This window comes from Mobula birostris, chromosome 24 (assembly GCF_030028105.1).
Source record: "Mobula birostris isolate sMobBir1 chromosome 24, sMobBir1.hap1, whole genome shotgun sequence".
In the NCBI taxonomy this organism is placed as follows: domain Eukaryota; kingdom Metazoa; phylum Chordata; class Chondrichthyes; order Myliobatiformes; family Myliobatidae; genus Mobula; species Mobula birostris.
The window spans coordinates 1,840,881-1,859,459 of record NC_092393.1 but is presented as its reverse complement, the minus strand read 5'-3'; the positions used below and the strand labels follow the sequence as shown (position 1 = coordinate 1,859,459).

The window sequence follows — 18,579 nt, the reverse complement described above, 5'->3', positions numbered from 1 at the left end:
ACCAGTCAATCCCATCAATCACCCCAGTCACACACTGACATGTGCATCCCAAGACCAAGATCTATCCCATCACATACTGAACTCACAATCACCCACTGACCTGACCATTCCACCAGACTTCCCAATCACAAACTGACCTCTCCATTCCACTGATCTATGCCTTCACACACCCAGCTGTTGAATCTCCAAACTCTTTAATCACATAGGGAGCTGCCAATTGCACCAATCTCTCTAACCTTTAGCTTGCCGACCGACCCTGTAGGGTATTGTTTAACCTCGTGGTTTGATGAAAATCCCAGGGTGCCCAGTTCCCCATCAGATAGGATCACTTCACCACCCACCCACTGTCCCACATCTTTAACAATCACAGCACTAATGGTTTCCCCCAGTTCTGTCTGTACTGATCCCCCAGTTCCACCAATTCCTTGGAGTAGTTATCCTCAGTCACCACCAAGGTAGTCACTGTTTCACGTCCCCAGTCCTGTTTTTCTTTCAGCAGGATGACGCATTGTCCAAGAGTCTGAGATTGTCCTGAAGTGCCAGAAGACACCACAGGCTGACGGGCACTTGGATAGGGATATTTGTCGGACCATGTTTCGGTGGCCATAGTAACTCTAGCTGGCAGTGCTTTCATGAGCTGGGGGGTGGGGGGCATAGGGAGGAAGGAGACTGTCCACTCTTTCCTCCAGATCCTCACCATCAAACTAAATATCCCAATCCCAAATATGTGGGTCACTACCCCTTACATTAAGAGCCCAGACCTTCATTGGATTCAGTGCCAATTAGTCCTTTGGGCTGCTTCCTGCTACTGGACCCTGGCCAGGTGGCAAGCGATGCCAACCCTTCTGTTCCTCCATTTTCTCAGCCCAAGTCTGAGCTGACCAGGCAGCCTCTGCTATGATCATAGAGTGCTGATTCAATACCTCTACCTCGTGTTTGAGATTCCCCATTTCCTCCTCTTTAGAGAAGCACAGAAACATAGAAAACCTACAGCACAATACAGGCCCTTCGGCCCACAAAGCTGTGTCGAACATGGAACTACCTTAGAAATTACCTAGGGCTACCCATAACCCTCTATTTTTCTCAGCTTCATGTACCTTCCCGGAGTCTCTTAAAAGTCCCTATTGTATCCGCCTCCACCACCATCGCCGGCAGCCCATTCCACGCACTCACCACTCTCTGCGTAAAAAGCTTACCACAACATCTCCTCTGTACCTACTTGCATGCACCTTAAAACTGTGCCTTCTCATGCTAGCCATTCTAGCCCTGGGAAAAAGCCTCTGACTATCCACACAATCAATGCCTCTCATCAGCTTACACCCCTCTGTCAGGTCACCTCTCATCCTCCGTCGCTCCAAGCAAAAAAGGGCCAAGTTCACTCAATCTATTCTCATAAGGCATGCTCCCCAATCCAGGCAACATCCTTGTAAATCTCCTCTGCACCCTTTCTATGGCTTCCACATCCTTCCTATAGTGAAGCGACCAGAACTGAGCACAGTCCTCCAAGTGGGGTCTGACCAGGGTCCTATATAGCTGCAACATTACTTCTCAGCTCCTAAACTCAATCCCACGGTTGATGAAGGCCAATGCACCTTATGCCTTCTTAACCACAGAGTCAACCTGCGCAGCAGCTTTGAGTATCCTATGGACTCGGATCCCAAGATCCCTCTGATCCTCTACACTGCCAAGAGTATTTCCATTAATGCTATATTCTGCCAACATATTTGACCTACCAAAATGAACCACCTCACACTTACCTGGGTTGAACTCCATCTGCCACTTCTCAGCCCAGTTTTGATTCCTATCAATGTCCCGCTGTAACCTCTGATATCCCACCACACTATCCACAACACCCCCAACCTTGGGTCATCAGCAAATTTACTAATCCATCCCTCCACTTCTTCATCCAGGTCATTTATAAAAATCATGAAGAGAAGGGGGTCCCAGAACAGATCCCTGAGGCACACCACTGGTCACCAACCTCCCTGCAGAATATGACCCGTCTACAACCACTCTTTGCCTTCTGTGGGCAAGCCAGTTCTGGATCCACAAAGCAATGTCCCCTTGGATCCCATGCTTCCTTACTTTCTCAATAAGCCTCGCATGGGGTACCTTATCAAGTGTCTTGCTGAAATCCATATACACTAAATCTACTGCGCTACCCTCATCAATGTGTTTAGTCATATTCTCAAAAAAATTCAATCAGGCTTGTAAGGCACGACCTGCCCTTGACAAAGCCATGCTGACTATTCCTAATCATGTTATGCCTCTCCAAATGTTCATAAATCCTGCCTCTCAGGATCTTCTCCATCAACTTACCAACCACTGAAGTAAGACCAGCTGGTTTATAATTTCCGGGGCTATCTCTACTCCTTTTCTTGAATAACGGAACGACATCTGCAAGCCTCCAGTCCTCCGAAACCTCTCCTGTCCCCATTGATGATGCAAAGATCATCGCCAGAGGCTCAGCAATCTCCTCCCTCTCCTCCCACAGTAGCCTGGGGTACATCTTGTCCAGCCCCGGTGACGTATCCAACTTGATGCTTTCCAAAAGATCCAGCACATCCTCTTTCTTAATATCTACATACTCAAGCTTCAGTACACTGTAAGTCATCCCTACAGTCGCCAAGATCCTTTTCCGTAGTGAATACTGAAGCAAAGTACTCATTAGAAACCTTGGCTATCTCCTCCGGTTCCATGCACACTTTTCCACGGTCACACTTGATTGGTCCTATTCTCTCACGTCTTATCCTCTTGCTCTTCACATACTTGCAGAATGTTTTGGGGTTTTCCTTAATCCTGTCCGCCAAGGCCTTCTCATGGCCCCTTCTGGATCTCCTAATTTCATAAGCTCCTTCCTGTAGCCTTATAATCTTCAAGATCTCTATCATCACCTAGTTTTTTGAACCTTTTGTAAGCTCTTCTTTTCTTCTTGACTAGATTTACAATAGCTTTTGTACACCACGGTTCCTGTACCCCACCATCCTTTCCCTGTCTCATTAGAATGTACCTATGCAGAACTCCACGCAAATATTCCCTGAACATTTGCCATATTTCTTCCGTACATTTCCCTGAGAACATCTGTTCCCAATTTATGCTTCCAAGTTCCTGCCTGATAGCCTCATATTTCCCCTTACTCCTGTTAAACACTTTCCTAACTTGTCTGTTCCTATCCCTCTCCATTGCCACGGTAAAGGAGATAGAATTGTGATCATTATCTCCAAAATGCTCTCCCACCGAGAGATCTGACACCTGACCAGGTTCATTTCCCAATACCAGATCCTTCTGAGAGATTGTCTTATGTTGTTGTTTTATGATGGCTGCCAGCAGCCAAAAAGCCCCCCTCTGGCTACCCCTCCTGTCCAGGAACCCTAACAGACGTGAGATGGTAACCCATCTTTACTCCTAAGGGGTTCAGCTTGTTTGTTCAATGCATGGTCCGCTAGCAAATTGGCCAGCTTGCCAAACCCTGCAGTTATCAGTCCATCCTGGTACGCTTTTCATGGTGGGGAGGGGTCTTCCTTTTTGCTCTTTCTCCTAAACATGTTTGCAAACATTTTTGCTTCTACCACACCCACCAGATTCTTTTCCTACTGTGCCAAATTGTTACATTACACCAAAATTTTAATGAATCACGCTCGGTAAGGCAGAAATACATGAACTGCAATGACAAAACTTCATTTATTCAACAGAATAGTAAACATTAAAATACTTATTCAGCTGCACATGGACCCCCCCTCTCTGCAGCGCAGATGTTGCTCTACCCAATCCGCAGCACAATTCACCATCACATGTTGGTGAACCCCAATAAACTCCCCTCAAGCAACCAACTGCTCTGCTTTTATATCCATCCAACTGATGGAATGCTGCAGTTAGCGGACCAACACATTCACACCAACTCAAACCACCCAACTAGAACCAATCATCACTCGTCACTACACTTCACAAGTCACACCCTTGTGTTTACCAGACCTTCGCTTTCCCACAGCTGTACTCTCACTTCTGCCACATGGATTCTAATGGTACGCACAAGGCTACGGTGGTGAAGACTTCTGATAAACTCAAGATTAACCCTTTACAATACACCTGCCTATCTATCCAATCACACACCAACCCTGTCCATCCCACCAGTTTCTCCAATCACACACCAACCCTGTCCATCCCACCAGTTTCTCCAATCACACACCAACTTGTACATCCCACCAATTTCTCCAATCACACATTAACCTATCCTTCATGATCTCTCCAATCACACACCAGCATGTCCTTCCCACTGGTCTCTCCAATTACACGACGGCCTCTCCATCCCATAATCTATTCCTTCATGTCTCAACCTGTCCCGTCACTGATCTCTCTAATCACACTCACCTGTTCATTCCCTAATCTGTCCAATCACACACTGACGTGTCCATTCAGCATTCTCTCCAAACACACCACACTGTCCGTCCCATCGATCTTTCCAATTATTCACCAATCTGTCCCTTCACACACTTACCTGCCATCACACTAATCCCCAATCTTACATGGAGCTGTCCCTCCAGCCATCTTGTCAAACAACCTGTCCATTCTGTGGTGTATCCCTTCACACACCAAGCTGTCTGTGCCACCGATTTTTCAAAACACACACCAACCTCTCCATCCATCCACCACTTTTGTCTTTGGACTGATCTATCCACCGAGGTATCAGTCGTATCTTTCAAACACTAATTTATCCAATCAAATGCCTTCCCAAAGGGCCGAATTCACCTTTGCTAACTTACATGCCCCTGGTGACACTATCCATTATGTTACCTCATGTTCTCTGTTTGATCTCAGGAGCAGTGCTTCTCTTTGGAGTGTGTACTATTCTGCTTGATGCTTTCAAGTTTGGCTACTACTATCAATACCAGAATAATGGCCTTACCATGAAGGTCATCTATCCTGTTGTGGAAGCCATCTTCATTAGCACCCAGGTGAGGCTCCTTTCATTTCAGTCACTTCATCGTGCTCTTTTTCAGCTCCTAGACTGTGAAGACCAGCACGTTACCCATACCATCTGGTTTGCAACTGGGAGGTGCAGGGTCAATTGAGAGTCAACTACACTGGGTGGTCTGGCCATGTGAGGTTATTATTACCAGTCTGGTTAATGACAATTGCTCCAGAGGCTTCAGGAACTAAATGGAATTTTAATGCATCTCTTTTACTGTCACTTTATTTTTAATTAATTTAATTATTTTATTGCTTATTAATTTAACAGCCAACGGGAGCAAGTTTAGTCATCAGGGAATGCAGGATAAAGGGAGGGAGACAACATTGCTGTAAACTGCAATGCGGTAAGTTCAATGGATACCCACAGCTGAAACCAGGGTGTGGATGGGATGTCAGAACCAGAACAGAAATATGGCTGACGAAAGCAGAGGACCAGCAGGATGCAGATACTGCAGGCCTGACAGAGGTGCAGGAGACGGTAGAGGAAGAGTTCACGATGAAAGAGGGCACAAAAATGGTCCTGAGAAAGAATATTTTGGTGGTATCATTCAGTGAGGCCATATTGATAGAATGTAGAAACAGAAAGGGGACGGTCACTTTGATGGAATTCAATGCAAGTCCTCCCTCCTGCTCCCGCCCGCCAATATTCGGAGTAACTGCAGGAGAAAATATGTACAGAGATGTCGGGATGGATTGGGATTTGTGAAATAAGTCCAAGAAAACATTTGTGATCAATAAGTATAGGGACCTACTAGATGGGGCTCAACACCTGACCTCCTCCTGGGGAATGAGGCACGGCAAGTGGCAGAAGTGTCTGTTGCTGATCTCATTGAGTCCAGTGCCCATAATTTGATCAGTTTTAAAATAGTTAAGTTGAGGGATGCAACCGATTTACATTGATGTTCTGGACTCGGGTAGAGCACACCTTGGAGCCATTCGGCGGGTTCTTCAATAAGTGCTGAAATGAAGTACAAGGAGCCCTGCCACATACAGATTGAAGGAAGCCCCCAGCAGCAATGTATATTCCATGGGAAAGTTATAATTCACCACCCCTCCACTCATGTTCCCAGCTCCTGTTGAATTTTAGCAACCTCAAGATCTGACTGATGTCAACTGCCCAGTCCTGGCAGGAATCCAACTCTTCATCCCAACAACGCTGGAGAAGACGCACTCCAGCGGGGACTGGCTCCACGATAAGTGTAACATTCACTAGGCAAGCAGGCAAACTTTTCCTCTAAAGGAGCAGTCCCCTTGGTACAGAGGATTTGAGAAATAAATGGAAGATGCCTGGAGTTTTCAAGACAATTAACCTGGATTCCATCTTTTATCAGAGTCACAGATCAGGCCCTTTGGGCCAATGAGTCCATGCTGACCATGGTGCCCAACCAGATAGTCCCAATTTTCTGCGTTCAAACTTCGAAGTACAGTTTATTATTAAGTTATACAACCTTTAGATTCATCTGCTTACAGACAGCCACAAAACAAGAAACCTGAAAGAACGCAATTTTAAAAAAGACGAATGCACAGAGAGAGAGAGAGAGAAAAACAAATCAAATCCAATTATGCAAACAATAAAGCAGGCACCAGCATTCAGAATGAAATTGAGGCCACACAGAGGCAAGTCACCGGGAACCTCTCAGACACTAAGCCCGGAGCAGATGGGACATGACACAGCCTCAGCACCGAGGAGAGTGGAGCAAAGCCTCCTGGAGCAGAACCAGCTCAACTTTTGCCTCCTGTCCCAATACCTTGCCTTTTCAGTTCTTCTGGCCTGGCATTTAACTTGCCCAGCTGCAGCAATACGCTCTGGGCCACTTCCGGCCCAAACTCAACCTTTTCAAATCAGCGTGGCATTTAGATGGACCAAACCTCTGCCCTGGGTTAGGCGGATGGGCTCAAAAACAGCACCACTTCAGCTTTTCTCAACTCATCTCACTCGAACTATGTCTCTGATTCCGATTCCAACTCAGTCTGCCGGAACACACCGCAACCTCACTATACTACACTTGCACGCCCCGCCCCTTGGATCAGCCTCACCTTCACTCTCCTCTTCATTGTTTGCGATGATCGTTTACCACAATTTTCCATATAAAAAGTGTTATTAATAAAGTCCCATGTCCCTTCATGTCAATAAATTGACAATTGGAGCCTCAACTCCCTGACCAACAGACTGCAATCAATGCGAGTAGGCAGTATCAACACTGGTGCCCCGAGAAGTTCCATCCTCAGCCTCCTACTCTGCTTCCTGTACACTCACGAATGCATGGCCAGATTCTGCTCAAATTCAGTCTACAACATGGCATAGGATACCAGCACAGTGGGCCATATTACAAATAATGGTAAGTAGGAGTACAAGAAGGAATTAGAGAGCTTAGTAACATGGTGTCATGGCAGCAACATTTCCCTCAATCTCAGCAAAACTAAAAGCTGATCACTGATGTCAGGAAAAGGCCAATGTATATAGTCCTGTCTATATCAACAGTGCTGAAGTTGAGAGCTTCAAGGATCCTAGGAATGAACATTACCAATAGCTTTTCCTAGTCCAATCACGTAGACATCATTGCTAAGAAAAAAGTTCACAAGTGCCTCTACTTCCTCAGAAGGCTAAAGAAATTTGGCATGATTCTGTTGAACTTACCAATTTTTAATCGATGCACCCTAGAAAGCAGCCTACCTGGATGCAGAATGACTTGATATGGCAAGTATTTGCACAGTACCGCAAGGAAGCACAGAAAGATGTGGACACAGCTCAGCATGTGAAAGAAACCCACTTCCCCTCCACAGACTCTTAACTTTTCTTCTTGCTGTCTCTGTAAAGCAGCCAGCATAATCAAAGACTCCTCCCATCCCAGACATTCTCTTCTCTCAGATTTATTCAGGCAAAAGATACAAATATCTGAAATCACATATCAAGAACAGCTTCTATTCTGCTGTTGTAAAATGGTTTCCTGGTTTGATAAAATGAACTTTGGACATTATAATCTACCTTGCTGTGATCTTGAAACATTAATTTTCTGCAGTGCATTTTTTCTGAGCTGTTACACTTTATTCTGCATTATTATTGTTTTAACTTGTTCCAACGCAATGCACTGCATTATGATTTGATCTGTATGAACAGAATGCAAGAATATATTGCAAGAGAAAAGAAAATCATGAATGGAAAAATGGCACAAATGTGTCTAATGAGAGAGGTTAAGGCTAAAATAAAAGCAAAAGAGATGGCATACAAGGAAGCGAAAATTAGTGGGAAAACTGAGGACTGGACGACTTTTAAAAACTTACAGAAGGATGCTAAGAAAGTCATTAGGAAAGAAAAGATGAATTATGAAAGGAAGTTGGCAATTAACATAAAAAAGGATACTAAGAGTTTTTTAAAAAAATATATGAAGAATAAAAGAGTGACACGGGTAGATATAGGACCAATTGAAAATGATGCTGGGGAAATTATAATGGGTAACAAAGAGATGGCAGAGGAACTAAATGAGTATTTTGCATCAGTCTTCACAGTGGAAGACATTAGCAACATATCTGATAGCCAGAGGTATCAGGGAATAGAATTAGGTACAGTCAAGATCAGTAGAGAGAAAGTGCTTGGGAAGCTAAATGGATTAAGAATAGATAAGTCTCCCAGTCCGGATGAGGTGCACCCATGGGTTCTGAAGGAGGTGGCTTTGGAGATTGTGGAGGCATTGGAAATGATCTTCCAGGAATCAATAGACTCTGACATGGTTCCGGAGGACTGGAAGGTCGCAAATGTAGTTCCGCTGTTTAAGAAAGGAGGGAGGCAGCAAAAAGAAAATTACAGACCTATTAATCTGACATCAGTAGTTGGAAGGTTATTGGAGTCGATCTTCAAGGACGAAGTTATGAAATACCTCGAGGTGCATGACAAGATAAGCCCAAGCCAGGATGGTTTCATTAAGGGAAGCTCCTGCCTCACCAACCTATTGGAATTTTTTGAGGTAATCTCAAATAAGATTGACAAGGGAGAGGCTGTGGACGTTGTGTGTTTGGATTTTCAAAAGGCCTTCAATAAGGTGCTGCATAAGAGGCTGCTTAATAAGATGAGAGCCCATGGAATTACAGGAAAGATATTGGAATGGGTGGAGCATTGGTTGATAGGCAGAAAGCAAAGGGTGGGAATAAAGGAATCCTATTCTGATTGGTTGCTGGTTACTAGTGGTGTTCTGCAGGGGTCGGTGTTGGGGCCGCTTCTTTTTAAGATGTATATCAATAATTTGGATTATGCATTAAATGGCTTTGTGGCTATGTTTGTGGATGACACCAAGATAGGTGGAGGAGCAGGAAGTGTTGAAGAAACGGAAAGGTTGCAGAAAGACTCGGTCAGTTTAGGAGAGTGGGCAAAGAAATGGCAGATGAAATACAATGTTGAGAAATGTATGGTTGTACATTTTGGAAGAAGAAATAATCGGGCAGATTATTATTTAGATGGGGAGAAAGTTCAAAAATCAGAAGTGCAAAGGGACTTGGGGGTCCTCGTGCAGGATGCCCTAAAGGTTAACCACCAAGTTGGATCGGTGGTAAGGAAAGCGAATGCTATGTTGGCATTCATTTCAAGAGGGATAGTGTATAAGAGTAAGGAGGTGTTGATGAGGCTCTGTGGGGCATTAGTGAGACCTCATTTGGAATACTGTGTGCAGTTTGGGGCCCCCTATCTTAGAAGGGATGTACTGATGTTGGAGAGAGTTCAGAGAAGATTTACGAGGATGATTCCTGGAACGCAGGGGCTAACATATGAGGAGCATTTATCAGCTCTTGGACAGTATTTATTAGAGTATAGAAGAATGAGAGGGGATCTCATAGAAACATTTCGAATGTTGAAAGGGTTGGACAGAGTAGATGTGGAAAGGCTGTTTCCCTTGGTGGGTGAGTCCAGGACAAGAGGCCACAGTCTTAGAATTAGAGGGTACCCATTTAAAACAGAGATGAGGAGAAATTGTTTTAGCCAGAGGGTCGTGGATTTATGGAATTCATTGCCACATACAGCTGTGGAGGCCCGATCATTGAGGGTGTTTAAGGAGGAGATTGACAGGTATCTAATTAGTCAGGGTATCAAGGGATATGGGGAAAAAGCCGGAAATTAGAACCAGATGGGAGAATAGTTTAGCTCATGGTGGAGTCGTGGAGCAGACTCGATGGGCCGAATGGCCTATTTCTGCTCCTTTGTCTTGTGATCTTGTGACTGTACCTCAGTACATTACACAATAATAAATTAATTCCATTTCCTATTTCCAATACAATTGTACCTGCCTTATCTACTTCTGGCAGCTTATTCCACATACTCAATGCCCTCTGCGTGACCAACATGCCCCTCAACTTCCTTTTAAGTCTTTTACCTTTCACCCAATATCTTTGCACCTTATTTTTGGATTCCCCTAAGCTGGGTCAAACACTTACCATCCAGCTCATGTTATACCACACATAATTTTAAACATTCTCCCATGCTCCAAGGAATAAAGACCTAGACTAGCCAACCTCTTAGAATCATAGAGAAGTACAGCGCAGAAATAGGACCTTTGGCACATCCAGTGCATGCTGAGCCATTTCAAATGCCTGTTTCCACCAACCTGCACCAGGACTGTAGCCCTCCATGACTCTACCATCCACGTAACTATCCAAACTTCTCTTAAATGTTGAGATCGAGCTTGCATGCACCACTTGCACCGGCACCTTGTTTCATCCTCTTATGACCCTCTGAGTTCCCCTTAAAATTTCACCTTTCACCTTTAACTCATGACCTCTAGTTGTAGTCCACCCAGCCTCAGTGGGAAAAGCTTGCTTGCATTTACCCTATATATACCCCTCATAATTTTGTATACCTCTATTAAATCTCCTCTCAATCTTCTGCATTCCAAGGAATAAAGTCTTACCCTATTCGATCTTTCCATATAACTCAGGTACTTCAAACCCAGCAACATCCTTGTAAATTTTCTCTGTATTCTTTCAATAATATTTATACCTTTCTTGTAGGTAGGTGACCAAAACTGCGCACAACACTCTGAATTAGGCCTCACCGATGTCTTATACAACATCAACGTAACATCCATCCCTTGCACTCAATACTTTGATTTATGAAGGCCAATGAGCCAAAAGTTTTCTTTACAACCCTATCAACCTGTGACGCCACTTCCAATGACTAATGGACCTGTATTAGCTGGAGAACAAGCTTGGGTAGAGTAGCACATGGGAGGTGTGGAGAGGCATGAAGAACATCAGGGGCTTCAATCAGCCTAGCTGTAGAGCCTCAGAACGCAACCGTGAGAAGGCTAATGAGTTAAATCAATACTTCAATAGGTTAGACAATTGCCCTCCCAGTCACTCCCCACTCAGCACACCAGTCCAAGTGCTGAGGCACCCCATTATCCCTCAGGACCAATGACTTCCCTCAGTCCTCCTTCCCACTCCAGTTCAATGCATGGATGAACAACTCTACATCTGCTCCTTGTCCCGCACCTACCATCCATACCTCCACATACCAACTACTATCATCCCAATCTTCACCTCCCCCAGCCCCCTCCAACTCCCCCAGTTACCATGCACTCACCTTTATTTCTAAGCAGGTGAGAGGTGCTCTGGGGAAACTCAGACATGACAAAGCATTGGGGCTGATGGTGTGAACCCGAAGGTTCTGAAGGAGTGTGCTGAGCAGCTGTGTGGAGTTCTCCGGCACATTTTCAATCTGAGTCTCAGCCTGGAAAGGGTCCTGACAGTGTGGGAACACATTATGTGTGGTCCTAGTACCCAAGAAGGGCAACTGAAAGTCTTGAATGACTACCATCCAGTGGCCCTGACCTCACACATCAGCCTTAGAGAGGCTGGTTCTGGCTCACCTCTGACCCCTGGTCAGATCGGCCCTCGATCCCTTACAGTTTGCCTACCAGGAGCACATTGGAGTTGACGATGCTGTCAGCTACCGGCTGAACAGAGCCTGCTCCCTTCTGGATAAATAGAAATTAATAATACAAATTAGCCAGAGAAAGTGGCTCACCTGAGGACTGGGAGAAATTCAGAGTTCAGCAGAGGAGGACAAAGGGCTTAATTAGGAAGGGGAAAAAAGATTATGAGAGAAAACTGGCAGGGAACAACAAAACGGACTGTAAAAGCTTTTATAGATATGTAAAAAGGAAAAGACTGGGAAAGACAAATGTAGGTCCCCTGCAGACAGAAACAGGTGAATTGATTATGGGGAGCAAGGACATGGCAGACCAATTGAATAATTACTTTGGTTCTGTCTTCACTAAGGAGGACATAAATAATCTTCCAGAAATAGTAGGGGACAGAGGGTCCAGTGAGATGGAGGAACTGAGCGAAATACATGTTAGTAGGGAAGTGGTGTTAGGTAAATTGAAGGGATTGAAGGCAGATAAATCCCCAGGGCCAGGTGGTCTACATCCTAGAGTGCTTAAGGAAGTAGCCCAAGATATAGTGGATGCATTAGTGATAATTTTTCAAAACTCGTTAGATTCTGGACTAGTTCCTGAGGATTGGAGGGTGGCTAATGTAACTCCACTTTTTAAAAAAGGAGGGAGAGAGAAACTGGGGAATTATAGACCGGTTAGCCTAACGTCAGTGGTGGGGAAACTGCTGGAGTCAGTTATCAAGGATGTGATAACAGCACATTTGGAAAGCGGTGAAATGATTGGACAAAGTCAGCATGGATTTGTGAAAGGAAAATCATGTCTGACGAATTTCATAGAATTTTTTGAGGATGTAACTAGTAGAGTGGATAGGGGAGAACCAGTGGATGTGGTATATTTGGATTTTCAGAAGGCTTTTGACAAGGTCCCACACAGGAGATTATTGTGCAAACTTAAAGCACACGGTATTGGGGGTAAGGTATTGGTGTGGGTGGAGAATTGGTTAGCAGACAGGAAGCAAAGAGTGGGAATAAACGGGACCTTTTCAGAATGGCAGGCGGTGACTAGTGGGGTACCGCAAGGCTCAGTGCTGGGACCCCAGTTGTTTACAATATATATTAATGACTTGGATGAGGGAATTAAATGCAGCATCTCCAAGTTTGCGGATGACACGAAGCTGGGTGGCAGTGTTAGCTGTGAGGAGGATGCTAAGAGGATGCAGGGTGACTTGGATAGGTTGGGTGAGTGGGCAAATTCATGGCAGATGCAATTTAATGTGGATAAATGTGAAGTTATCCACTTTGGTGGCAAAAATAGGAAAACAGATTATTATCTGAATGGTGGCTGATTAGGAAAAGGGGAGGTGCAACGACACCTGGGTGTCATTATACACCAGTCATTGAAAGTGGGCATGCAGGTACAGCAGGCAGTGAAAAAGGTGAATGGTATGCTGGCATTTATAGCGAGATGATTCGAGTACAGGAGCAGGGAGGTGCTACTGCAGTTGTACAAGGCCTTGGTGAGACCACACCTGGAGTATTGTGTGCAGTTTTGGTCCCCTAATCTGAGGAAAGACATCCTTGCCATAGAGGGAGTACAAAGAAGGTTCACCAGATTGATTCCTGGGATGGCAGGACTTTCATATGAAGAAAGACTGGATGAACTGGGCTTGTACTCGTTGGAATTTAGAAGATTGAGGGGGGATCTGATTGAAACGTATAAAATCCTAAAGGGATTGGACAGGCTAGATGCAGGAAGATTGTTCCCGATGTTGGGGAAGTCCAGAACGAGGGGTCACAGTTTAAGGATAAATGGGAAGCCTTTTAGGACGGAGATTAGGAAAAACTTCTTCACACAGAGAGTGGTGAATCTGTGGAATTCTCTGCCACAGGAAACAGTTGAGGCCAGTTCATTGGCTATATTTAAGAGGGAGTTAGATATGGCCCTTGTGGCTACGGGGGTCAGGGGGTATGGAGGGAAGGCTGGGGCGGGGTTCTGAGTTGGATGATCAGCCATGATCATAATAAATGGCGGTGCAGGCTCGAAGGGCCGAATGGCCTACTCCTGCACCTATTTTCTATGTTTCTATGTTTTCTATAAGCAGGGCAGCACTGTGATGATCATGATTTTTGATTTCTCAAGTTCCTTCAGTACCATTGCTGTGCACTTGTGTCGCTACGGTAACACTGAATTCCTTTGGGAGAGATGGAAAGCTCCATTCACTGCAGGTTGGAGTAGACAGATACTTTATTTATCCCAGAGGAAATTACAGTGTCACAGTGCACAGATATACAAATATAGAAGAGAAGTAAGAAAGAATACAAAGTAAGTTACCTCAAACAGTCTAACGGGGAGGGGGGGTGGGGAAATCACCTCCCCGGCTTTAGGTTGACTCATTATAAAGCCGAATGGTTGAGGGAAAGAAAGACCACATGTAGCCTTTTATCGAGCAGTACCATTGCTTTAGTCTATCACTAAAAATGCTCCTTTATTCAGTCAAGGTGGCATGCAAAGGGTGAGAAACATTGTCTAGAACTGCCAGGATTTTCCGTAGGGTCCTTTGCTCTACCACAGCCTCCAGTGAGTCCAGTTTGACAGAGCCAGCCTTTCTGATCAGTTTATTGAGCCTGTTGGCATCACCCACATTGATGCCATTGCCCCAGCACACCACCACATAGAAGATTGTACTGGCAACACAAACTGTAGAACATGTGAAGGAGAGGCCTGCATACTCCAAAGGACCTCTCCAAAGTTAAGAAAACTTTCCTGAACATATTTGATAAACTCTATCCCATCTAGTCCTTTTAAAGTACCAGAGTCCCAGTCAATATGCAGAAAATTAAAATCACCAACTATAACAATATTAGCAACACACACCAAATGCTGGTGGAACGCAGCAGGCCAGGCAGCATCTCTAGGAAGAGGTACAGTCGATGTTTCAGGCCGAGACCCTTCATCAGGACTAACTGAAGGAAGAGCTAGTAAGAGATTTGAAAGTGGGAGGGGGAGGAGGAGACCCGAAACGATGGGAGAAGACAGGAGGGGGAGGGATGGAGCCAAGAGCTGGACAGCTGATTGGCAGAAGGGATACAGAGTTTGAGAAGGATCATGGGATGGGAGGCCTAGGGAGAAAGAAAGAGGGAGGGGAAGATGGAGAGCAGGCAAGGAGTGATTGTGAGAGGGACAGAGAGACAAAAAAGGGGGGCAAATAAAAATAAATAAGGGATGGGGTAAGAAGGGGAGGTGGGGCATTAGAGGAAGTTTGAGAAGTCAATGTTCATGCCATCAGGTTGGAGGCTACCCAGACGGAATATAAGGTGTTGTTCCTCCAACCTGAGTGTGGCTTCATCTTTACAGTAGAGGAGGCCGTGGATAGACATGTCAGAATGGGCATGGGATGTGGAATTAAAATGTGTGGCCACTGGGAGATCCTGCTTTCTCTGGCGGAAAGAGCATAGGTGTTCAGTGAAACGATCTCCCAGTCTGCGTCGGGTCTCATCAATATATAGAAGACCACATCGGGAGCACCGGACACAGTATATCACCCCAGCCGACTCACAGGTGAAGTGTTGCCTCACCTGGAAGGACTGTCTGGGGCCCTGAATGGTGGTAAGGGAGGAAGTGTAAGGGCATGTGTAGCACTTGTTCCGCTTACAAGGATAAGTGCCGGGAGGGAGATCGGTGGGAAGGGATGGGAGGGAACGAATGGACAAGGGAGTCGCATAGGGAGTGATCCCTGTGGAAAGCGGTGGGGGGGGGGCAGATGTGCTTGGTGGTGGCGGAAGTTACGGAGAATTATATGTTGGACCCGGAGGCCGGTGGGGTGGTAGGTGAGGACCAGGGGAAACCTATCCCTAGTGGGGTGGCGGGAGGATGGAGCGAGAGCAGATGTGCGTGAAATGGGGGAGATGCATTTGAGAGCAGAGTTAATGGTGGAGGAAAGGAAGCCCCTTTCTTTAAAAAAGGAAGACATCTCCCTCGTCCTGGAATGAAAAGCCTCATGCTGAGAGCAGATGCGGCGGAGACGGAGGAATTGCGAGAAGGGGATGGCATTTTTGCAAGAGACAGGGTGGGAAGAAGAATAGTCCAGGTAGCTGTGAGAGCCTGTAGGCTTATAGTAGACATAACAATATTTTGTTGTTTGCAACAGTTTGTGATCTCTCTGCAACTTTTTTCCTCGAAATCCTTTGGACTGTTGGGTGGTCCTTAATATGGCTCCCTTAACGTGGTCATACCTTTCTTATTTCTCAGTTCTACCCATCATGCCTCACTAGTTGAATTCTTTCGTCTGTCCTGATGGAGCACTGCATGACATTTTCCCTGACTAGTGACATCACCCCTCCCCCTCTATCACATGTAAATCAACGGAACCCCGGAATATTGAGCTGCCAGTCCTGGCCCTCCTGCAACCACGTCTCACTAATAGCTGTAACTTCATAATTCCAGTTGTTGGTCCATGCCCTCAGCTCATCCTACGATACTTCTTGCACTGAAATATACGCAGCTCAACACATTAGTCACACCATGCTCAACCTTTTGATTCCTGACTTTGAGGCCTTAACCACATTTATCTCCACAACCTCTCCACTATCTGTTCTGACACTCTGGTTCCTCTCCTCTGCAACTTTAGCTTAGACACCCCCCACCGCCCCCCCATACAGCACTAGCATACCTTCTCACGAGGATATTGGTTGTCTTCCAGTTCAGGTACAAACCATCTCTTCTGCACGTACCTCACCTTCCCTGGAAGAGAGCCCAATGATCCAAAAATCTGATACCCTTCCTCCTACACATCTCCTTAGCCACATGCTAAACTGTATAACCTTCCTGTTGCTGGCCTCACTCGCACATGGCATGGGTAGCAATCCTGAGATCACAACCCTGGAGGTCCTGCCATTTAACCTAGCACCAAACTCCTTGAACTCACTTTGCAGAACCTCATCACTTTTCCTACCTCTGTCATGAACAACAACCTCTGGTTGTTCACCTTCCCATTTAAGAATGCTGAAGACTTGATCCAAGATATCCTGGACATGGGAAGCAAAATATACCATCCGGGAGTCTTGTTCTTGTCCACAGAACCTTCTTTCTGTTTCCCCTAACTAATGAATCCTCTATCACCACAGTTCACCTCTTCTCCCCCCCACCTTCCCTTCCCTTCTGAGTCACAAAGCTAGTTTCAGTGCCAGAGACCTGACTTTGCTCTGCTAGGTCACCCCACCCCCCACAACAGTATCCAAAGTGCTGTACCTGTTGTTGAAGAGGGTGGCCACAGGGGTACTCCGCTGAAGCCTCGAAGAGCTAAATCCCTGAAAATATTCAGTCTACCTCTGACCACTACAATGATGGCCACTCCGCTTGTCCTGACTTGCTTTAATTTGTTCTTGTCAATTCCATACACTGATTGGGCATTGTTTAAAGCTCTGAACTGCTGTGAATTGTTGTCTTTTCTTAATCAATTGGTGAACCTGAGTGAACTATATCTTCTCAGGCCTCCGAAATCTCCGACTGGGTGCTGTTCAGGCCCTCTAGTCCTGGCAATATCCTCGTAAATCTTCTCTGCATTCTTTCCAATTAAACTACATCATTCCCATAACAATGTGACCAGAACTCTACACAGTACTCCAAGTTCAGCCTCACCAACTTATGCATCTACAACATCATGTGCCAACGCCTATACTTAAAGTATTGGTTGATGAAGGTCAGTATGCTAACTGCCTTTTTCACCACCCCGTCTGCCTGTAAAGTTGCTTTCAACAAACCATCCACATGTACTCCTCGGTCCCTCTGTTCCATTACACGTCCTAGTGCCCGACCATTTGTAGTAGGTCCAACCCATTTGACTTTCCAAAATGCATCAGCTCACACCTGTTTGTATCCATAAGATATAAGATTTAGATATAGGAGCAGAAGTAGGCCATTTGTCTACTTCCCTAATTGAATAGGATCCCCCTGTGATCTACTTTATCACTATCAACAACACCTCATTATTTTGCATCAATGCAAATTTACTGATCAAGCTTACACACACAAAATGTTGAAGGAACTCAGCAGCTCAGGCAGCATCTATGGAAATTAGTAAACTGACCACGTTTTGGGCTGAGATACTTTTTCAGGACTGAGAAGGAAGGGGGAAGGTGCCTGAATTAACAACGTGGAGGGAGGGGAAAGAGGCTGGCTGGAAGTTTATAGGTGAAGCCAGGTAGATGGGAAAGGTCAAGGACTGAAGAAGGAAGAATCTGATGGGAGAGGAGAGTGGACAATAGGAGAAAAGGAAGGAGGAGGGGACCCAGGGGGAAGTATTAGGCAGGTGAGAAGAAGTAAAAGGTCAGAGTGGAGAATCGGGGGGAGGGGGTGAAGTTTGTTCACTGGAAGGAGATGTCGATATTCCTGCTATCAGGTGGGAGGGTACCCAGACAGAATATAGAGTGTTGCTCCTCCACCCTGATGTTGGCCTCATCTTGGCACATTAGAGAAGTAATAACGGCCCTTTGGTCGTGTTCTGTATTGAAACGTTTTCTCTACAAGTTCTAAAGCTTTAAAAACTAATTTACAAACTAATAAATTGACAGTTTTGTTTGGTATAATCCTTTAATATATTCATGGTATTTCTCTATCAGACCAACATGTAATTGCATTTGTTACATTATTGGCCAGAAGGGCTATTTTGTTGAAATGGAAAGATGCCTCTGCTCCCAATTTGATACAATGGTTCTCTCAGGTGATGCTATGT

The 18,579-nt window shown here is 45.3% G+C and overlaps 1 protein-coding gene across 1 annotated transcript in view; it reads left to right on the top strand.

Moving 5' to 3' along the window:
- LOC140187431 (proton channel OTOP3-like) overlaps window positions 1-18,579 on the top strand; it is a 71,989-nt gene that overhangs the window by 20,038 nt on the left and 33,372 nt on the right. The window contains exon 2 of the mRNA XM_072242751.1: window positions 4,816-4,952. Within this exon, the coding sequence (XP_072098852.1) occupies window positions 4,816-4,952 (137 nt within the window). The remainder of the gene's footprint in view (window positions 1-4,815; window positions 4,953-18,579) is intronic.